Below are 19,721 nucleotides of genomic sequence, written 5' to 3' on the forward strand. Positions count from 1 at the left end.
TCTTGTGAGTTAGTATGAGCTCATGTTATATATATATTCAATAACTCAATGCTCTTAAAACATGACCTGATTCAAATGAAGGTTTTTTATATTGCACTTTTCTACAGTACTGGAGCACTCAATGCACTGTATACAACATGCCTCATTCACCCATCATACAAGCACTTTTTTGTATGCCTAAGTGCTTTCCATCTAACAATCATACTCCTCAATACATACTACTCAACTCAGGGTTCAGTATCTTGCCCAAGGATATTTGGCATGTGGACTGGAGCAGCCAGGGATTGAACCACCAGTCTTCCAGCTAGCAGATGACCTGCTCTACCTGCAGCATCACATGATAACAAGGTGATCATTTTGAAACAGGTGTTTTGATGCCAGAAAGAAGTAGAAAGGACCACGGTGGTTAAATAAAATAATAATTATAAGCTCACGGTCTTAAATCTGGATTTTTGGTCAAATTGCACATTTCTGTTTTTGAAACAAGGACATGTCCACAGGTATGCAGACATGTGAATATGGATGCAATTTTGTGTGTGTATGTTGATGCTTTTATCTACATGTAAAACCCATTTCACACCACTGAAAACTGAGCTTTTGATAAAAACACCTTCCAGAATTTAGATTTTTAACTCCTCCATTTACAGGTGAGCAAGGAAAGGGGCAAAAGTGTGCACCTGTGTCTCCTTTCCTGATGTCAGATGGTGCTCTGTGTTACTATTTATAGGATTTTCATTGGCCGACATCGCTACACAATGGGCTGTTGTCACATGCTACTCTGCCATGCCCTTGACAGCACATGAGGTTGTTTTCTGACATTTTCATGTGGATGGGAGATATGTAAAAAAACAAACAAAACAAAAAAAACAACAGAAAAAAAAAATACAGAAAAATCTTTGTTTTAAAAAATACTTGTTTGTCCGTACAGCAGTCCCTCGCTATAACGTGGTTCACTTTTCACGGCCTCGCTGTTTCGCAGATTTTTTTTGCATGCTTTTTTTTTAAAGCGCATTGTGTTCTGCGTCCTGATTGGCTGCACACCATTGTCAGTCAATCTCGTGCCGTGTCTCCTGTACTGTACAGAATGCTTTCAACTTGTCAAATTTACATAAATCTTCGATCTCTAGCAGTGTGATTCTGAAGTGCTGTACTGTATGTTTTATCCCCAACAAACACAAGAATGTTGACGAAACGTTTTGCACGGTCAAAGGCACCTATGGTAGCATCCAAAAGGCAGAGGACGATGCTAACCATAGCACAGGCAGTTGGACTTCTGGACATGCTAAAGGAAGGTAGAAGTTACCGTATTTTTCGGACTGTAAGGTCACGCCGGATTATAAGGTGCATTAAGTAAAACAAAACAGTCAGAAAAGTCAAACTTTACTCAAGTCATTCTTCTTGCTTTCTCCACTTCCGTACGACTGATTCATTAATGTTGAATTCTCTCACAGCTGCTCTATTCTCATGTTCTGGACCTGAAAACAGGGTTTGATCTTTGGTTTCATTCCATAATACTGGACTTATTTTTCTACGGTTTGAACTTTGAGAGTGTTTAAATAAGAGAGAAAAGTGTGAAAATGTTCATGCCTGTCTGAGAAAAGTGTATAACGTGTGCAGTGAGGGTTTTTACAGCCTTAAAACATCTATAATAATTGTAAAAAAAATAAATAAAGTTGGCTACTTCGCGGATTTCACCTATCACAGGTTGTCATTGGAACGTAACTCGTGCAATAAACGAGGGACCACTGTACTCCGTAACAATGATAAGATATGATACTAAACTGCCAGAATATTTTAATCCATATTGTTCTCTACCTCTGGCTGGGTTGTCACACCCTGGTTTTGTGAGCCGACAATACATCAGGTCCAGTGAAAAAAGCAAATGTACCATCACTGGTCACAAGTCCCATATTGCATTGTTGCAATGAATGTGTGCTAGAAAGAAGTGTGGCACACTGGTATGTAATTGTCTTCAGAAAAATAAGACCTTCAGTTGCTTGGCGAAAGATGGTGCACATTCAAAGGCATGTGTTGAGTGGTTTGAATTCAAGGTCTTTTTTTAGCTTGTTCTAGAGAATCTTTGGCATGAAGCTGAAAGCACATGCCCAGTTCCTCTTAGATTCAGGTTCAGGATACTTTATTTGTACCTGTAGGTAGATTTGGTTTGCAGTGGATGAGTCATCCATCCTCACATGCACATTTTTCAAGACAACACAGAAAACACAGAGCCTCTTCAACATCATCTACATTTTGTTCATTTAAATGATAGCTGCTGAAAAAAGCTACTTTTACATAGTTTAGATTTTATTGTTCTGCATTTGGGTTAATGCATTTATGGACATAATAATAATAATAATAATAAATAATACTGTATCTGGATCAGTAAAACAGCTAAACGCTATCATTGCATTCTTTCTAGAAAACTGTGACATGGTCACTGATATATGCATCTTTATTATCTAACTAAATTGATAAGTCCTAGTTCTAAGTGACCTTGTAAATGAAATATTTAAAGCCCTAATTCCTGACCCCCCACTTCTTAAAAACATCAAACTGGGTACGATTATGGGTAGTTTTTATCCTGATCTTTATCTTGGCACCGGGTCACAGTCAGCAGTTGTGCCGGGACAGACAGAGAGGCAGTTGAAAAGAGATGCACACAGTCACATATACAAACACGACAACACAAATATACAGAGGGAGACGTGGAAGTTCCCACTCATTTTAATCAAAAGAACTCACCCGGAAATGCCGTTCCCAAGGGGGATCTGTCTGTTTTTGTACAGATGTCACATGATAACTAAAATATTGTTAGGTTAGGGCAGCTGACATTATGTCTGGTAACTGGGTAACAGTCAACCTAATTCAGCCTTTAACTGCAAGTATGAACATGTTTTAGTGAACACACACCTCACTATCGGTACTAACAGATTTTTATTTTTTTTTAAAGCCGTCAACAGAAATGGTCTCAGTGGAGACGTGGCTGTAAAGTAGTCATTCTTAAGGAAGGAAAAATGGAGAAAAGGCTAAGGTATGCAGAACTACACAAGAACTGCACTGATGAGTGATGAATTCAAGTGTAAAATTTTTGGTTGATATCAGTATATAAGGAGGAGGCTCTGTCATGGTTTGGAGCTGAATTTCAGCCAGTGGTGTTGGAGATCTGTCAAAACGATTTTTCATGTGTAAAAGTACCACCAGGTTTTTATCCACCATTAAATTCCACCTGAAAAGCATTTGCTGCCTTGTTCCGCATTACAATGATCCAAACATACTGCCAATGCAGTAAAAGCATGCCTAGATAGAAAAAAAACACAGTGGAAGTCAGTCATGGATCGGCCTCCCCAGAGCCCGGATCTCAACAGCACTGAAGCAGTGCGGGATCATTTAAAGGGGGCCAGCATGCAAAGAAGAGCTTTGTCTTAGCCTGAAGAACTATTCCTGAAGACTACCAAAAATTTCCCAGAGAGAATTCAGGCAGTGTTGAAAAATAAAGGTGGTCGTACCAAATATTGACTTTCAAGCTCATTAGAAATGTACAAAACTCTGTTTTTGCCTTAGATACTGTATTTCCATATATTTTTATATGCATTTCAATTCAATTCAAGAACTTGTTCCACCCATTTCCCCCTTTTCCAAAATGTAAATATGAAGGGTGGTCTGAGACTGTTGCACAGTACTGTATATGCTAAATGAGCTTAACCATTGCAAATAGACCTCATTTTAGCCTAAATGTCCCTTGAGCCCTACTGCTGCTTGTAGACAGCAGGCCCACTGAACAAGATAAAGTGTAATTAGGAGAGGCTTAATGGCCTTGGGAGGGATCCGCATTAGAGCTGCACGTCGACCATGCAAACGACTCCCTAGAACACAACTGTGTATTTTGTGTTTTGAAATGCTACGATATTAACGATTATAACTTGCAATCTTACAGCAGTGTTTTTGCAGTTATGCTCACTGAACTCTGTTTTTTAAAGTCATTAATTTGTTTTCATTAAGGATTTATTTTCTGTTATGAGATGCTGTTGTACCCATGAATATTTTCTCCATTTTAGCACAAGGTTTAAGCAAAGGATTTACAAGCATGCATGGAATAATGGTGCGTCATTGTGTGCTTTGGCCTAATGTCGTGCAGTTACTGTTTGCTGATTTGTTGTCCACAAAGTTGCATGTAAAATGAAAGCAGGTCAACATTTGGTCAGTTGCACTCTTTTATGTGCTCATAGGGGAGAAGGGGAGGCAAAAGAGGAGGGGATATCACAGATCTTCAGAGGCAGATAGAGAGGTTCTGTATACACAAGTAGCAATACAAACAGGAGATCCAGGCTCGATAAGAAAATTAAGGGAAAGGGTGCAACTCAAATAAGCCGAAATTGATACACCAACGGACGAACGAGTCTCTCTCGCTTCCTCATGAAAGCGCCCTCGTTGTCACTTGGAGAACAACAGAGGAAGATGAATGTCGAGGGACGGCTACAGAGGCACATCATTTGGATATTCAGACAGGCATTCTTTGGATTTTCTCATCAGATTTGGATACAGGACTAAATACAACCTGTCAAAAATTGTAAGAATTTTCCTTTGTCTGATGCTGTGAGCTTCTGGCACCCAGACAAGATACCGGTGGACTTTTGGATCAAACACAGCTTGTCATTTTAGATGCGAGGGACAAACGCTACACCCTAAGGCAATTGCAGGTTACGGTGCAGTGAGAACACCCAGAGGTGGTTGAAAAATTGTGACTTGGGTGTGTGAGTTATGCACTTCTGTGGTGGACAAGTGAGGCAGAGCATCCACAGACATTCAGATGGATACAGAGTGTTTGTGAGGTGGTTGTTGAATGCATGGTGAGAAGACAAGGAAGGGTTTAAGTTTTGCTTTATGTGAAAGATCAAGACGTGTGGAAGAACCTTATTCCTTTTTTTTCTAATATGAAAAAGAAGTTTTCACCTTGAAGTAGCCTTTTATTAAGCAGGAAAAAGTAAGTGTAGGTCGCCATGGTAATGGTATTGGATTTTTACTTTTGAGTTACAGGCAGCTTTGAAGGATCAATGAAGGAGCTGGAACAATCCAAAGAGCTGACCTGGGATTTTGACCAATCCTGGAGTTCATTGCTAACACCAGCTGCACGCCTCTGTCTCAACACCTTGGATTTTTCCGACCTCTGGGATGAGGAAGACAGCACAGAGGATGAGGGAACCCTAACAACTATCAAATCATCAATTTGTCTCCAAGCACCTCCGGCACCCCCTCCTCTTCCTCCCCCTCCTCCTTCTCTCGCCTCACCTTTGCCCTCTGCTTCACCTAAAGATGGTACCATTAAGTCTCGCACTTTGAAGCTTCACTGGAGGGAGCTGCAGAATCTGGCACCGCTCCCCAGGATGACACGCTTTGGGACTCAGACCATTTGGGCCAGACTCGAGCCGGTGAATTTGGATAAAAACCATCTGGAGTACTTGTTTAAGTCTAAAGCCAATGGCAGCAGTCTGAACATTGTTTCAGGGCGGCAGGTGAGACTGATGACAGAGACGTCCTTTTGTTCATTCATCCATGTAATTCTGGTTTTCAAATAGCTACAAACTGATGTGCATTATCTAGATTAAAATGCCTTAAATCCTTTTTTATTCCCCCTCAACACAGAAGCAGCCATCAATATCGGTGTTGGGAGTGAAGCGCAGCAACATCATAACTATTGCCCTGAGCAGCTTGCCCCCTCCGCGCCTCCTCCCCCCTGCTATCTACAGCATGGACAGCTGTGTGTTAGAAAGAGAGGACATTCAGGTACAGTAAAGGGTAAATCGCCCAGATTTCGAGCTAAAGCATTTTTGTTTGATGAACTACCCAGCAATACCCAGGTAAAATAAAAGGGTTACAGACTAGGTCTGAGATAATCTGTTCTACGCTCATTCCAAAACAGCGTCTTCAGGCACTGATCCCGACTGAAGAGGAACTCTGCCTGATCAAAGAGGCCAAGGCCCAGAACCCTAATGCCTCTCTGGCACCGGCTGAGCTTTGCCTCCTCACTTTGGGGGAAATCCCACACTTGAGCACCAGGCTTCAGCTTTGGGCCTTTGCTCTGGATTACGACTCCTTGGAGAGGGTAAATAAAAATCCAATCATTTCCCACTCACAGATCATTACATAATGAAGCTTTGCCAAGACCCCTTGGTGTCACATTTTTATGCACTCCATCAAACATTTAAGATATTCCCATAGACTTCAGTAAGTCTATAAATAGTCTGGTTTTATCAGTGTTCCTGGATGCATAACAGTGATAACCAAAGAACGGAGAGAGAAGCTTGTTGCAGATGGAAGAAGCTTGCATAAAAGTTGCCTAAAAAGGAGCAGCCAAGGCAAGCTCCTCTCGTTGTTTTTCTATGGCACGCCACCACTCCCACCCATGTGCAGTTTTCATTGCTTGTATTCATGCAGTATCATGGTACACTTTGAACAACACACAATATGTCAGATAATAACACATAAAATGTAATCAAATATGATAAACTACACTTTAGTGCATAGTTTGGAGAACCGCAAATAATGTCTTGCAAAGTTGAATGAAAGTGCAGGACAAGAGATGCTGCTGTATAAGGACACTGCACTTATACAAACTAACACAGGTTCTGCAGGGCAAAAACACCACTGTGATGACTTCTCCTAATACATCACCTGACTAAAAATAAAAGATGGATGTGATGGCTCAACTATTCTATATGAACCACCAAAACGCCCTCTAAATGTATACTCCTCTTAAAAAGGAAATTGCTGAGCCTCTCTTCCATCTGAAGTTGGGCATGGAACAACTGGCAGCCAGCCAGACCTTCAAGTACATCCTGGCGACAGTGCTAGCGATCGGTAACTTTCTCAACGGATGTAAGGTGAGTGCATTCCGACACAAGCTTGATTTTATCCATCTTTCCATTATTTCTTACAACACATTGTTTTATCCCAAGGCCCGTGGTTTTGAGCTGAGTTACCTGGGGAAGCTGTCTCAGGTAAGGGACACACACACTCGCCAGCCCCTGCTGCACCACGTCTGCGTGTTACTGCTGCAGCTCTATCCAGAATCCTCTGACCTCTACTCGGACATCACCGCGGTTACTAAAGGTGGAAAGGTGTGTGGCTGCATCTGTGGATTTGCATTTGTCCAACACAGCTGATTCATTCTGAAGATCATTTATAGAGTCAGTTAAACCAGCAAACTGTGGAAAGCACAAAACCTTCTCTTCTCTTTACAGTGTGACTACTCCCAAGTCCAGTCTAACTTTACCCAGCTGGAGAGCCTGTGCAAAGCATCATGGGAGCAGGTGAAGCTGCTGAATAAAGCCGACGAAAAGAGGAAAGGAGGAAAGGGGGAAAAGATGAAAGGGATAGGTGATGAGGCCCTGGCCCCGGACGGTTCGCTCCGTCACAGGCTTCCGAAGATTCTGAAAGAGTGTGAGGAAAGGCTGAAAGTCCTAAGAGCCGTCCATCGTAGGGTTATCAACAGGTACTCTAATCATATTTTAAATGATATTTGTTAGCAAACAAAACATTTTCCATCTCAGTCCTTACTCACACAGGCCAAGCACTTTTTCAAGTTTCACTGCTACTTCCTGAGCCGTGGGGACTATTTGTACAGAAGTTTTCCATACAAAGTGTACACATCCACAGCAGTCTGCTAGCAATACAAGGAAAAGCACAAGGAAGTTTTCATTGCAGCATCTTAGGCTTCTTTGTGATAAATTTTATCTGAAAGTTCTCTAGCAATTGGTGGTTTCCAGGAGGCCATGGATCTGCCAGTGGGTATGGCAGACTGACTGACTCCTTAATCAACAAGTCTTTGCTTACACCGTTTTTACTTTTTTCTAGGTTCCACTCTTTTCTTCTGTTCCTTGGCTACTCCCGGGCCATGGTGAGGGACACCAAACCGGAGGACTTCTGCAAAACCATCAGTAACTTTTCCCTGGAGTACAGGACCATGCAACAGGCTATCCTACTGCAGAGAGAAAGAGAGCGGGAGCGACAGAAAAATGCGACCGAAAGCCCGGGTCCAAACACCCCTGTAGGAAAAAGAAAAAATCAACAAACTCCATCAAAGGTTATTACACTAAATTAATTTATACAAAAATATTATAGTCAATTTGGGGGGTATGAGGGCACTATTTTATTAATCCATTCATACTCCTCCAGGACAATGATGAGCAGGGTAGGCTGGAGGAGGTACTGAGAACACCCGAGTCCATGTCAAGACTGGATGTCACTTTGCCTCGAAACAGGAAGAGGATGGCTGACCTCCAAGGTACTTTATATAATATGCTCATTCCATTTTTTGTATATATATATATATATATATATATATATATATATATATATATGTACATGTATATGTATACCCCCCCCCCCCAACAGCCCTTTTGAATGTCTCCCTACTTCTGAGGTCTCAAGGTTGGCCAGTATGATTGTCACGTGTCACAAATGAATTCCTTTTTGTTTACCTCACAGGTGCATTTTCTCGGAAAATGAAGTGGTGACCCTGCTGACATATGCAGAAGCAATGTGTGATTGTTATTAATGGCATTGTTGTTACACTGCAGCTTTACATTTAGAGCACTATACCAGTAAGAGATTGACAAGCGCATGAGATTTCACATGCTATTCAATGTTAATGAATAAAATGGTTTTGGTAAAATAATGGTTTTGATCAAATACATAAAAATATATTCATTTCTATTTCTGTCTTAATGGAACTAATTCAAATAAACTACAACTTCAACAATAAATTGGATCAAATCTATTGTGTATGTAACATTAACTGAATTTTTCATATTAGCTCCTTAATAAAAAATAAATAAAAGTAAAGACTCAAAATAGAGACTGGCAAGCGTGTCTGTTTTTAGGACTTAACCCCTGCTGCTCTCAACCAGTAAAACACTACAGTTGTGCCTCGGTTTCGGGTTAAAACAAAGCACAGCCATCAATGTTTTAGAGCCACAAACTAGCAGTGTCGTACGTACCGTCGGGTAGTCAATTGATTAGCATACATGAATGTCGTCATCAATGAGCGGCAACGGCAGTGGCAAGAGCACGAAACCTATCAGCGAAGAGATTAAACAGACACGGGCTCAGGATATCCAATCAGAAACTAGGATTCGGAAGCGGGCGTGGCCTTCCCCTGTCGCCAGTGCGAGTCGACGCCATTTCGTGTCCACTGGTTTCAAGGTGATACGTTGAGCCAGCAGCGCTGTAAGCGGATCTTTACCCGTGCAAGTAGAAAGAGCGTTGAATTGTTGTCATTTTTAGTGTTAAACTCCTGGTGAGTATTTTTAAATGAGAGATTTTTTTTTTACCTTTTTACATTTTTTTTGTTTTTGTCCTGACTTTGAACCGTCTTTGGGACTTTTTGTTTTTATTTTTAATGTGTTTTTTCCCCTCCTGGCTGGTATTCCTGAGACTGTTGGCTGTAGTGACGTACATTTTGTGATGGCACAAACTGCACAGAAACTAGTTTTAAGTAGCTTCCACAACAACATATAGGCTTATATATATTTTTTATTATTATTATTTGTTTTTATTTTTTCGAATACGACATTTTAAAGGCTTGATTTTTGTAGGGATGCCGTGTAAAACTATGATTTATTTGCGTGTGCTCTAATTTCTATGAAGATAAAATATGGAAGGATTTTCTGGACAGTTTTGCCAGAAAGAAAATAAAAGTGTCGCCGTTTTTCTGGGAATATGTTTTTAAATTTTGCATTTTATTCTGGTCCTGTGTTTTGCCTCCACTTGAAACTTGTTATGCGGTCGTTTACGACGAGTCCTAACGACGTATTTTTCCGTTTTCTGTGTGATTTTGGCGGTGCTGAGGCGGTGTGTTTGCCGCAGCTGATCTCAGGAGTCCTGTTATTTTGCAGGCGAGATGTTTTCCCTCTGTGAGAAGCGGGGGCGTTTTTGGAGGAACATTAAAGCAACAGTGCTTTTATGTATCGCACGTTGATGGACGGGGGAGGGAGGGGGGGCTGTAACACTGGCACTACAGAATTATGCATTTGGTAATTTTGATATAATTACTCATTTTTTGTGTTTTAACAATCTTGGCAATGTACTCTGAGCTGTGCAGCTGCTTAGACCTGAGGTGCTCAAGTGGGCCTGCTGTAAGGCAGGCTTATAGACCTATGTGGGGTTTTTTTAAGCCTTTCATTGGATTTAAAGCTTTATGAATTAACATTTATATACTAATAAACAAAGTTATAATCAATTATGCAACATTTTACAGTGGAAAGTCAATGAAGTCTACTTTTTTTTTTGACCCACCTTGCTGTACCCCACTTCCACGGTCCCCAAGTGGGTGTGGTCTGCAGTAAAGTGGCCTTAAGCAGGGGTGTTGTTCTGACCCCTACATGGAGGGCAGGCAGGAGGCCAAAAATAAAGGACCCACCGCCCTTTTCGCAGACCACTGTAAACTGACCCACAAAGGAATTCCTTTGTGGGTCAGTTTACATTAACATAGAAGCTCAGATAGCAAAATTGTTTTTTTGTGTTATAAATGATAGAGTTCAGTGAAGAGATGCAGATTTAAAATGTCAATTTCTCCTTCAGAATCCCTGGTGTTAAAGGTAGTATAACAGCTAATCCAGGTTTATCGTTCTGTAGAATGGGAAAAAAAGTTAAATGTAATAAAGTTGAAGTCCTACTGAGCTCACTATCATGTAATTATTTTTAAATTTCAGAATTTTTCCAGAAGGTATAAAGTAAAAACACTCTTTGGTAGGTACTACATTTTTTTAATGCAGTACTCAAAATTACCTCTAGGGGCACTTGCACTCCAATTTGATAAACACCGGTTTCACAATATTACCAGAGCTGTTAAGAATAAAATCTTCGTCTTTATTCTAGCTGTACTAAATGGACAGAACTGTACTGTACATCTACAGGAGCTGCTCAGTCATGGTAACCCAGGCCATGAAGCTCCTGGTGCACAGTGTTTGTGCTGATGTTAATGCAAGAGGAGATTTGCAGCTCTGCAGTAATTTGCTTAGCAGGGGTTTTGTGACCTTTAAGCATCGGTGTCCCCGGTCTGTAACTTTACAACATCGGGCACGCTACTACTTCAAAATGCTTCCATCTTGCAATAACATTGCATATAATAACAGCTGATCGTGGAATATCTAAGATCGAAGAAACCTCATCATCAGAAGTCCAGTACCTCTGTACTACCTAAAGTGCATATAGTTAAACAGTCATGAGCTGTAATAAGTATCTTTATTGTAGATGTGATTTTTTTTTTTTTTTAAATGTCTAATCATATTTTTCCATTAGTGTTTTTAAATTTTGGTTTAAGAAGAAATTCCTTGGAAAAATTGACTTCTCATATTCCCGGATCTCTTGTCACCACAGTGTGATGTAGAGCTCACAACTTATCCTAAATAAGTGATGAGCCGCTTTTGTAGCGTTCATGTTTTTTGCCCTGACGTTTTCTCCCCTGCTTGTTGTGATGACAGCATCAGAACAGTCTAGAAACCTTCTTTTCTAATTTCTACCTTTTTTTTTTTGTTTCCCCCGTTTAGTTTTTGAAGCCACTTTTTTCAGCAGCAGCAAATCGTAAGTTGGTCTACACTTTTTTTGTTTTTTCACCTCAACTTTTGCATCATTTTTTTAATATATTACTCCACTTTCACCCCTTTTTGGCATTAGTCTATTTTCTACCCACCCCCTTTTTTTTCTTTTTTGTTTAAAAGTAGAGAGTAGTTCGGGGGGCTTTGGGTGCTGTAAAAGGATAGAAATCGGCCACTTAATTTTCAAACTGTTTGGCCCTAATGGCCTCATAAATGAGCCTCCCAGTTTGTGATAATCAGATGCATCATGCTGTTGATTGTGAGTGGCCCAGTTTGTGTTGGAGCTGATTGCTGGATAACACCTCTTCAAATTTTCCCACATAAAGTGCTTAGATGAAGGAAAAGCACCGACAGAGACCAAAAAGAGGACTGTTTCTCCTTCTTTGGAGTGATTTTTTTTTCCTGTTCTTTTTGTTGTGAGTGTGCATGTTAATTGACAAATTAAAAAGTGCTCCTTTACTTACGTAAACACAAAGTTGCCTGCTCTATAAGAGGCAATTATCTGTCCCTAAAGTGGCTTTTTACTGCAGCATGCAAGGGAAATAACCTTAATGAGTGACTAATTCAGTAATCACTAAACACTGATTTTTTTTTTTTTTCTGCCCCTTTTTTTTTTTTTTTTTTTAAATTCAGATATTTTTTTTAACAAGTTCCATTTCACCTTTTCACCTCCATCATCACTGCTCTGATCTGATTTGGAAAACAAATCAAAAGAACCTCTGTGGTGACGACCACGTCGCCACTTTCTGCTCCCTGAATGTGTATTAAAAAAACCTCTAGCAGAGCTGCTCTTGTCATTTTGTCTCGTCTGTCTTCAAGCATGAATCCTGAGAGCTGCAGTGTGTTGTCACAGTTGAAGCACAAACACAAATCCAACACTCACTCGCACAACAGACGTGCAGTAACGACCCCATCTGCCAGTGAGAGGGAAGCTGAACAGTGAACAGGTTTTTTGTGGAGTTGTTGTAAAATGAGGCCCAGATGAGGCAGTGGATAAGAAAAGTTCCACAGAGGTGTGTTGAGCCATTAATGAGTGACTATAATAAGCAGTTGTTCCTGAATAATGAGCCCCCACATGTTGAATTTAGAATTAAATCACAAGGGGACCACAAACTATCATGCAATTGAATAGAACTGGGAACGTAACAGGCCTGCAGTGAATGCTAGTTAAAGTGAACACAAATGGCTCCAAATATCATTACACATAAAAGACAAACAAGGTCCTCCAATTGATGGGCGTGTGCCCAAAGATCTGAAAATTGCAAAATTGGTGTTAGCGAGATATTTGCCTGTTTCAGTCCAAACACAAGCTTCCCATCCACATGCCTATAACATACAAGGGTTTAATGTTCCTTTCTCCATCTTGTGCGTAAATATAACTTGACTGGTTGTGTTTAGCATCAGACATTCAGATCACACTAGAGTGCACGTGTGCCTTGATATTCTTGCCTAAACCCCCCACAAAGCTTTAGAAACATAAGCTAAAGAGGCCACAGTTGTCCCCGGCACCTCCTGAACACGCCCCGTGTTGTAGACGTCCTGTCAGCTCGCCAAACAGTAGACGCATCCTGGCCAAAATCATGCAGTGGCGAGCAGCGCTTTCAGCTGTGGCCGGAATGCTGTAAACTGTAATCCTCTGCTAGGAGTCACCAGCCAGAGCGGGGAGAGGCTGCTGGGCGCAGTTGTTTTGGCAGCTGAGGCGTGACTTTGCAGTAGCTGAAGTGGTGGATAATGAGATGAATGACTCTGGGGACTGAGCAAAGAAGATCATTTCCCGCATGCTGGGGTTTAAAGTTTACTACAGAATTGTGACCAGAATAAAATAAAGACTTCTTATGAAATCACCCTTTTCCTGTAGTGTCGCTTTGACACTGCATTCAGGGACTTTTCCCCCTCTCCTGCAGTGTTACATAACTTTGCAGTATTGGCCACTGGTGAGACAGCAATCCAGCAACAGTGTGGCAAGACTGTACTAATTAAAATCAACGCTGGTACGCCACTGACTGCATGCATACACTGTGCATTTATGCAGAACAGCAACAGGAGAAGCTTCCAAAACTGCACCGATGCAAGTGAAACATGACGTGATGCAAAACTTTCATGTCAGCAGAGCCGTCAGAGGGGACTCTAGCATGTGGCAGCCAACATGGCGGATTGTTACTGGCATACACCGAAAGAAGGGGATCGTACCTGCAGACTCACGAAGTGCACATGACGCAAACTTCCTGGTGTGCGACGATCCAATTTTGATGCAGTCGGCACTTCAGAGGTTGCTGTGTTTATGAAGCTGTACCACGTTATACCATCACAACACATTTTATAAGCTTTGTCCAGCTGCTGTAATGCAAAGAAAATCATTTTAGCTTCTTCACCCTCTGTGGAGGATGAAGGTTATTGGATTTGCTCACGAGTGAATATGCTTGTTTTTGTCATAACAACAATTTATCCCACAGGTTTTTAAAATATTTTAACACCTTTTTCCATTTTAATCCCCTTTTTTGGCCAAATATGAGGAAAAAATCACATCTTTTGGAGGTGTAGCAAAAATCCCCCCCACAGTCTCCATGTTTCATAGCTTCTCCACGATCCTCTTCTCTCCAACAGACACAGACAGGCAGACCTCCACCGACCCGAGTACAGACACAATGGAGTGAGTGCTGGCTGCTTCATGACCCGATCACACTGTCTACTCTGCTGTCTAGTATCTATTTTTAGATGCTCTTGATAGTGCAAACTTGCAGTTAGTGTGTAAGGGGTAAGAAGCACAACTTAAAGTTCCTTGTGCGTAACAGTAATTGCAGTGGCATTCTCATATGATTATAATGAGGCTATTATGTAATTAGAGATAAATGAACTCATAGTTTGATTAAAGAGAATTAATACTTGTGTTCACAATGACGAAGCATGTGAAGCTTTTCATACACAAAATGCCAAAAATTAGTTGGAACAGCTGCTGGTTTTAACATTTTAGAAGTCAGGTTTTCATCTTTGGATGTTTTATAAACTATTAGATCAAAAGAAATTCATCAATAATCAATTCACTGACTATCATTCTGAATTCTCAAAGGCAGTGTGATTCAAGTCATACCGTTAAAGAACTTGAAGGTTCAACACTCACACTGACCTTTGAGCAGAGATTATCATTAAACTTTAGTACAACACAAATCTATATCACACCTTCTTGTTTCTCTAAACACTGCTGACCTCCACATGCTGACCTGCTTTTCTTTCCCCACTGCTATCTTCACCCATGCACTCACCCCTCTCTTTCTGCCTCCCTGCCAGTTGGTCATCATCCTCCTCCTCCAGCCTGATGGCCAGCAGCAACGTGACCAACAAGACCGACCCCCACTCCCTCAACTCCCGCGTCTTCATCGGCAACCTCAACACCCTGCTGGTCACCAAGGCTGATGTGGAGGCGATCTTCTCCAAGTACGGCAAGATCGTCGGCTGCTCCGTCCACAAGGGCTACGCCTTCGTCCAGTACTCCAACGAGAGGAACGCCAGGGCCGCCGTGGCCGGGGAGGACGGCCGCATGATCGTTGGACAGGTGCTAGGTGAGATGGAGGAAAAAAACAGCATGTTAAGGTGTTGCTTGGTAATGTCACTGAAGAATAAAGCAAGTTAATGAATAATATAATACTATTTGCACTACATTAAAGACATTTGGAAGTGTTAGATAGTATATTTTGTTACCTTCGATCTAGATATGCCTCCTTCTGTGCAGTGTATATGTGATATAGGTAAAGTTGTGGCAGTAGCTTTATATTTACTGCACTGAAAGCAAAACCAGTCTTTCTAATTTGGCAGGAAAGCAAATGAATACATTTCCCAACCTCCTATTTTTCTAATCACGAGTGCATTTAGAAAATTGTATGGAGACACAAAGTATAGGCTGTAAATATGTTCACTCCCTGACTTGTATCTGTTACAATGTGCAGTTTATTTGCTCACCTACAGATTAAAATCTGGGACGTCCTTCCCATTTCACAGTTTAAACACATGCTGCTGCCCTCTAGTGTTACAATCAAGTAAAATGAAGTAAAGAAAGAGGAGAGTTGCTTCATATCCACTCTGAACGAGAGCAGAGGAGCCTCTCTGTTGTTCAGGCAAATAAAAATAAATGTGAGGACTTATTTGCCGATACAGTCTGTTAGAGGTAAAACCTGCACTAGTCTGACAAAAATAACATACCAGATGGAGATGTGGTGTGATGTGCTTGATGAAATTTCACACATTCTCTCCCATAGCGTTTTTCTTTCCTGGATTTCTAGTCCATCCTACCTTACCTCGATGTTTCTCCTCCTACAGACATCAATCTGGCTGGTGAACCGAAGCCTCATAGATCGAAGACAGTGAAGCGATCTGCAGGAGACATGTACAGGTGTGTGAATGCTGCTTTGCTCTCAGTCACAGTGCAGCAGCTTTAGCACATGTTGCTGGCTAATCTTTCTGTCCCCTCTCTTTTCACAGTTCATCTTTTGATTTGGACTACGACTTCCAAAGAGATTACTATGACAGGTAAGCAGTTTATTCTTTACACGTGTAAGAATAATCTGCCTGCTGCTCAGCACATTTTTGGCCAGCTGGGGGGTTGTAAAGCAGCTTGCAGAGCCAGTAAGCTCAACACTTTGATGCTCTCCTTCTCAGAATGTACTCCTACCAGTCCCGGGTGCCTCCTCCCCCTCCCCCTCTGTCCCGCGCGGTCATCCCCTCCAAACGTCCCAGGGTGAGCCTGAGCAGCGGAGGGAGCCGACGAACCAAGACCAGCTTCTCCTCCTCCTCCTCCAAGAGCAGCCAGAGAACTTCACGTACAAGTAGGTTCCTCACAGAGTCATCCATGCCGTCTTTACTGGTGACTTCCAAAGGTCATCTCAGTAGTGGCTTATCCCATACTTCCCCTACAGTGAAGGCAGATGATCTACAGACCATAAAAAGGGAGCTTACACAGATCAAACACAAGGTGGACTACCTGTTGGAGAGCTTAGACCGCATGGAGAAGGACCACAGCAAGAAATCAGGTGGGTCCTGCTTTGATTTTAGGGCAGCCAGGCATCACGTCAACAGCCTAAAAACCTCCAAGTATACGTTTACAAACAGACACGTGTACGTGATTATTTACTTGTCTGGTTGGCATTAGCTAATACCAGTTCAAGCAAAGTCCACTTCTTCCAAAACAGAAGATGTCATTTTTTTTTCACAAATATATTCTCTGTGACTCACGCTGCACAAAGATGAGTCATGGAGGTGCTTATGCAAATGTTAAATATACATTTCATGCACCCAGCGCCATCAATTATATAAATGTTTCAGGTATGGAGCAGACTGGCAGAAACAGAAAAATCAGCCTTTTATTTGAGTGTTTTTGTGTATTTTCTTTCCACCGTCTACTCAGAGATGAAAAGCTCCAAACCTGAACCGGGTGAAGTGTCTCCTCTTCACTCATCTACCTCCAGCAAGAAGGAAGACAGTCTGAAGAGGGGCAAAGAGAGCCGGGAGCTGAATGACTCAGAGGAGGAGGGAGACCTGCTGGAGGATGAAGATGAGGTGAGGATAGGGGGAAAAGGAAAGGAGGACATCAGCAGCTGTTTTAAACAAGTTGTTGTATGCACATAGTTTGTTTTCAGCTATTATTCAACAGGCTAATTTAGTGCAAAGAACCTAACATGATTTATTTTTAAAACCATAAATCCAAAAAAGTTGGGATGATGTTAAAATATAAATAAAATTATTTCCAAAAACTATAAAACAATATTTCTTTCATAGTAGAGCAAAGGAAATATCATTTTACTGTTTTGTGAAAAATAGGAGCTCATTTTACATTTAATTGCAGCAACACATCTCAGGAGAGTTAGGCTGAGGGCAACAAGAGAAACAGCTGGAGGAGCATTTTGCAGCTCGTTAGGTTACCCAGTAAAGAGTCAGTCACATGATTGGGAGAGCCGGTTTTATGGGCTGAGGTTTACCAATGTGCAAAAATCCTGCACATATAGATACTGGAACAATTGCTCAACATAAAATTGTGAATACTTGAATCTCTCATCATCTATAGCAGTGGTCCCCAACCCCCGGGCCTCGGACCGGTACCGGTCCGTGACTCGTTTGGTACCGGGCCACGAGAGTTGAGGCTCAGGTGTGAAATGTATAGTTTTCAGGGTTTTTATCGGTTTTCAGCGTTATTTTGTTATCGTTTTTATCGTTAACTCTGTTTTCCTGGGTCTTTTCACGTGTGTTATGAATAAATCTTCTTTTTTTTCGGTACCGGTACTAGTTTTATTTTGTTGTATTTATCCGCGACACCTTAAAGGCCGGTCCGTGACAATATTTTCGGGCATAAACCGGTCCGTGGCGCAAAAAAGGTTGGAGACCGCTGATCTACAGAGCATAACGTCATCAAAAGATTCAGAGCATAAGGCCAAAGACCAGTATTGATCTTCGGGCCCTGAGGCAGCACTGCATTAAAAACAGACATGACTGTGTCATGGAAATCACTGCATGGCCTCAGAAACACTTTTAGAGATGTGGAAAAGCTTCATCAGTGCTGAAAGGTATACAGATGAAGTCTTTTTCAGCAGAGGCCTTGCATACGTTGTAGATATATATTAATCATAATCATTGCATTTGATAGTTATATTTACATTTTACACACCGTCCCAACTACTGTGGAGTTTGGGCTTCATTTGCTTGATCCATGTGTCAAATACTGACGTCAACCTTTGTCCTGTGTGTGTGTCCCTGTGTGCAGACGAAAAGCAGAGGGAGAGAGGACGATGATGATGACGAAGGTGAGCAGGAGGAAGGAGAAGACGATAGTGCTAACGGAGATGAATCCTGAATGTGAAACACACACACTCACATTTCTCCACACCAGACTTGTACGCAGTGGTCATGTCTGCTGAACTGACTGGACAGTTATTTACATCATATGGTAGCTATCACTCCTCTCATGCACAAATTCACAGATATGAGAAGTACTTGTTTCAGAATTTTCTTTCAAGTCGGGAAGGTAAATATACTCTTTTTTTTTTTATTTGACTTTTTATATGAACATGTTTCTGCTTCTTTCACATAAACAGCAAACTCAGCCGAGCTTAACTGTAACGTTTTATGTGTTTGAACGATTTGTCACAACGGATTAAAGAACTGATTGAAAAATCGAGTCCCTTACCAGCTATTAGCTAGCTAGCTCAAGTGCCGCGGTTTGAACTAGAGTGTAGTCTTTAATGTTGGTGGGCTCCTGCTAGACGTTTTAACATTTAAAATGTATTGCTGATCCAGCTGCTGCACAGCTGCCTCCTAACCAGCAGGTGGCAGTGTGTCCCAATAAGTGGCCCACACAAAGGCCACAAAGAGTACTTCTTTTGTTCTCAGAAAATCTTGGACTTCTGCTTGTCGGATAATGCCACAAGCATGCGCTCGTTTGTGGCCACACAGATCCTCACTGGTTCTGAAATAGTCTTGTGTGCTGCTGAGGTGTGATGACCTTTACTGACCTTGACTTGTGTAATGCAGTGATGCTCCATGTGTGTTTGTGTCCGTCTCTTCTGTTTCCTGTTTCATCTGACTGCACTGGTAAAAGTGAATAAACATGTTTTCCAGTGTGGAGCCTCTGTGAGCCTTTCATACAGTCCAGATGCACACAGTCGCTGTGACATTCAGGTGGGGCTAAATCAATGAACTGAACTGAGAAACTGTGCGTTATGCAACAGTGTGCTGAGTTGACAGGTTGAGGCTTCAGTGAGCAGGATTTTTAGAACTAATTTGGTATTTTCTCATATACCTCCAGGTCCATGTAGTTAGTTTTAGCTCTAAAATTCCTACAAAGGTTTGTTAACAGCTGTGCACACTGACCCTTCACATCACACAAGACTTGTGACTCAGCTGGTCGAGCGGCTTGTCTACCAATTAGAAAGAAAGCAGATTGATCGCGGGCTCCTGTACTCTTCAGGCTGCATGCCAAAGTGTCTTTTGGGCAAGATGCAGAAGGCCGAGTTGCTCCTGATGCATCCATTGGAGTGAGTGTGTGAACGTGAAAGTGCTGTATGAATACTGTATTTTTCGCACTATACGGCGCACTTAAAATTAAATTTTTTCAAAAATATACAGCGCGCCTTACAATCCGGTGCG

General features: G+C 41.6%; 2 protein-coding genes across 4 annotated transcripts; both read left to right on the plus strand.

Annotated features, from left to right (window-relative positions):
* Nucleotides 1-4,157: 4,157 nt before the first annotated feature.
* si:ch211-63p21.2 (FH1/FH2 domain-containing protein 1) lies at nt 4,158-12,207 on the plus strand. 2 transcript variants are annotated; one of them, XM_040041084.1, is made up of 9 exons: nt 4,158-5,510; nt 5,644-5,781; nt 5,918-6,100; nt 6,759-6,878; nt 6,954-7,115; nt 7,239-7,489; nt 7,852-8,080; nt 8,173-8,281; nt 8,485-12,207. In XM_040041084.1, exons 1-9 carry the CDS (start codon nt 5,052-5,054, stop codon nt 8,511-8,513), a joined length of 1,680 nt encoding a protein of 559 aa, XP_039897018.1. In that variant the 5' UTR covers nt 4,158-5,051; the 3' UTR covers nt 8,514-12,207. The 2 variants fall into 2 exon arrangements, with proteins under 2 accessions (XP_039897018.1, XP_039897017.1); XM_040041083.1 differs by having other exon boundaries at nt 4,163-5,510; nt 5,641-5,781.
* On the plus strand, nt 9,214-19,194 carry LOC120739348 (heterogeneous nuclear ribonucleoprotein C). Of its 2 annotated transcripts, XM_040041108.1 has the most exons (9): nt 9,214-9,295; nt 14,199-14,244; nt 14,880-15,151; nt 15,906-15,978; nt 16,068-16,115; nt 16,245-16,411; nt 16,502-16,615; nt 16,990-17,141; nt 18,340-19,194. In XM_040041108.1, the coding sequence occupies exons 2-9, from the start codon at nt 14,240-14,242 to the stop codon at nt 18,427-18,429; spliced, it is 921 nt and encodes a 306-aa protein (XP_039897042.1). In that variant the 5' UTR covers nt 9,214-9,295; nt 14,199-14,239; the 3' UTR covers nt 18,430-19,194. The 2 variants fall into 2 exon arrangements, with proteins under 2 accessions (XP_039897042.1, XP_039897041.1); XM_040041107.1 differs by lacking the exon at nt 9,214-9,295 and having other exon boundaries at nt 12,920-14,244.
* Nucleotides 19,195-19,721: the final 527 nt, after the last annotated feature.

The sequence above is a fragment of the Simochromis diagramma genome, unplaced genomic scaffold (genome assembly GCF_900408965.1).
Source record: "Simochromis diagramma unplaced genomic scaffold, fSimDia1.1 OVJJ01000370.1, whole genome shotgun sequence".
Classification (NCBI taxonomy): domain Eukaryota; kingdom Metazoa; phylum Chordata; class Actinopteri; order Cichliformes; family Cichlidae; genus Simochromis; species Simochromis diagramma.

Bases quoted from the DNA above. Each gene is read 5' to 3' on its own strand.
- LOC120739348 (XM_040041107.1), top strand. From the start codon at position 14,159: ATGTTTCATAGCTTCTCCACGATCCTCTTCTCTCCAACAGACACAGAC. The intron at 14,245-14,879 runs GTGAGTGCTGGC...CCTCCCTGCCAG, and splicing joins CCGAGTACAGACACAATGGA to TTGGTCATCATCCTCCTCCT. The intron at 15,979-16,067 runs GTGTGTGAATGC...CTCTTTTCACAG, and splicing joins TCTGCAGGAGACATGTACAG to TTCATCTTTTGATTTGGACT.
- si:ch211-63p21.2 (XM_040041083.1), top strand. From the start codon at position 5,052: ATGAAGGAGCTGGAACAATCCAAAGAGCTGACCTGGGATTTTGACCAA. The intron at 6,879-6,953 runs GTGAGTGCATTC...TTTTATCCCAAG, and splicing joins ACTTTCTCAACGGATGTAAG to GCCCGTGGTTTTGAGCTGAG. The intron at 8,282-8,484 runs GTACTTTATATA...TTTACCTCACAG, and splicing joins GAGGATGGCTGACCTCCAAG to GTGCATTTTCTCGGAAAATG.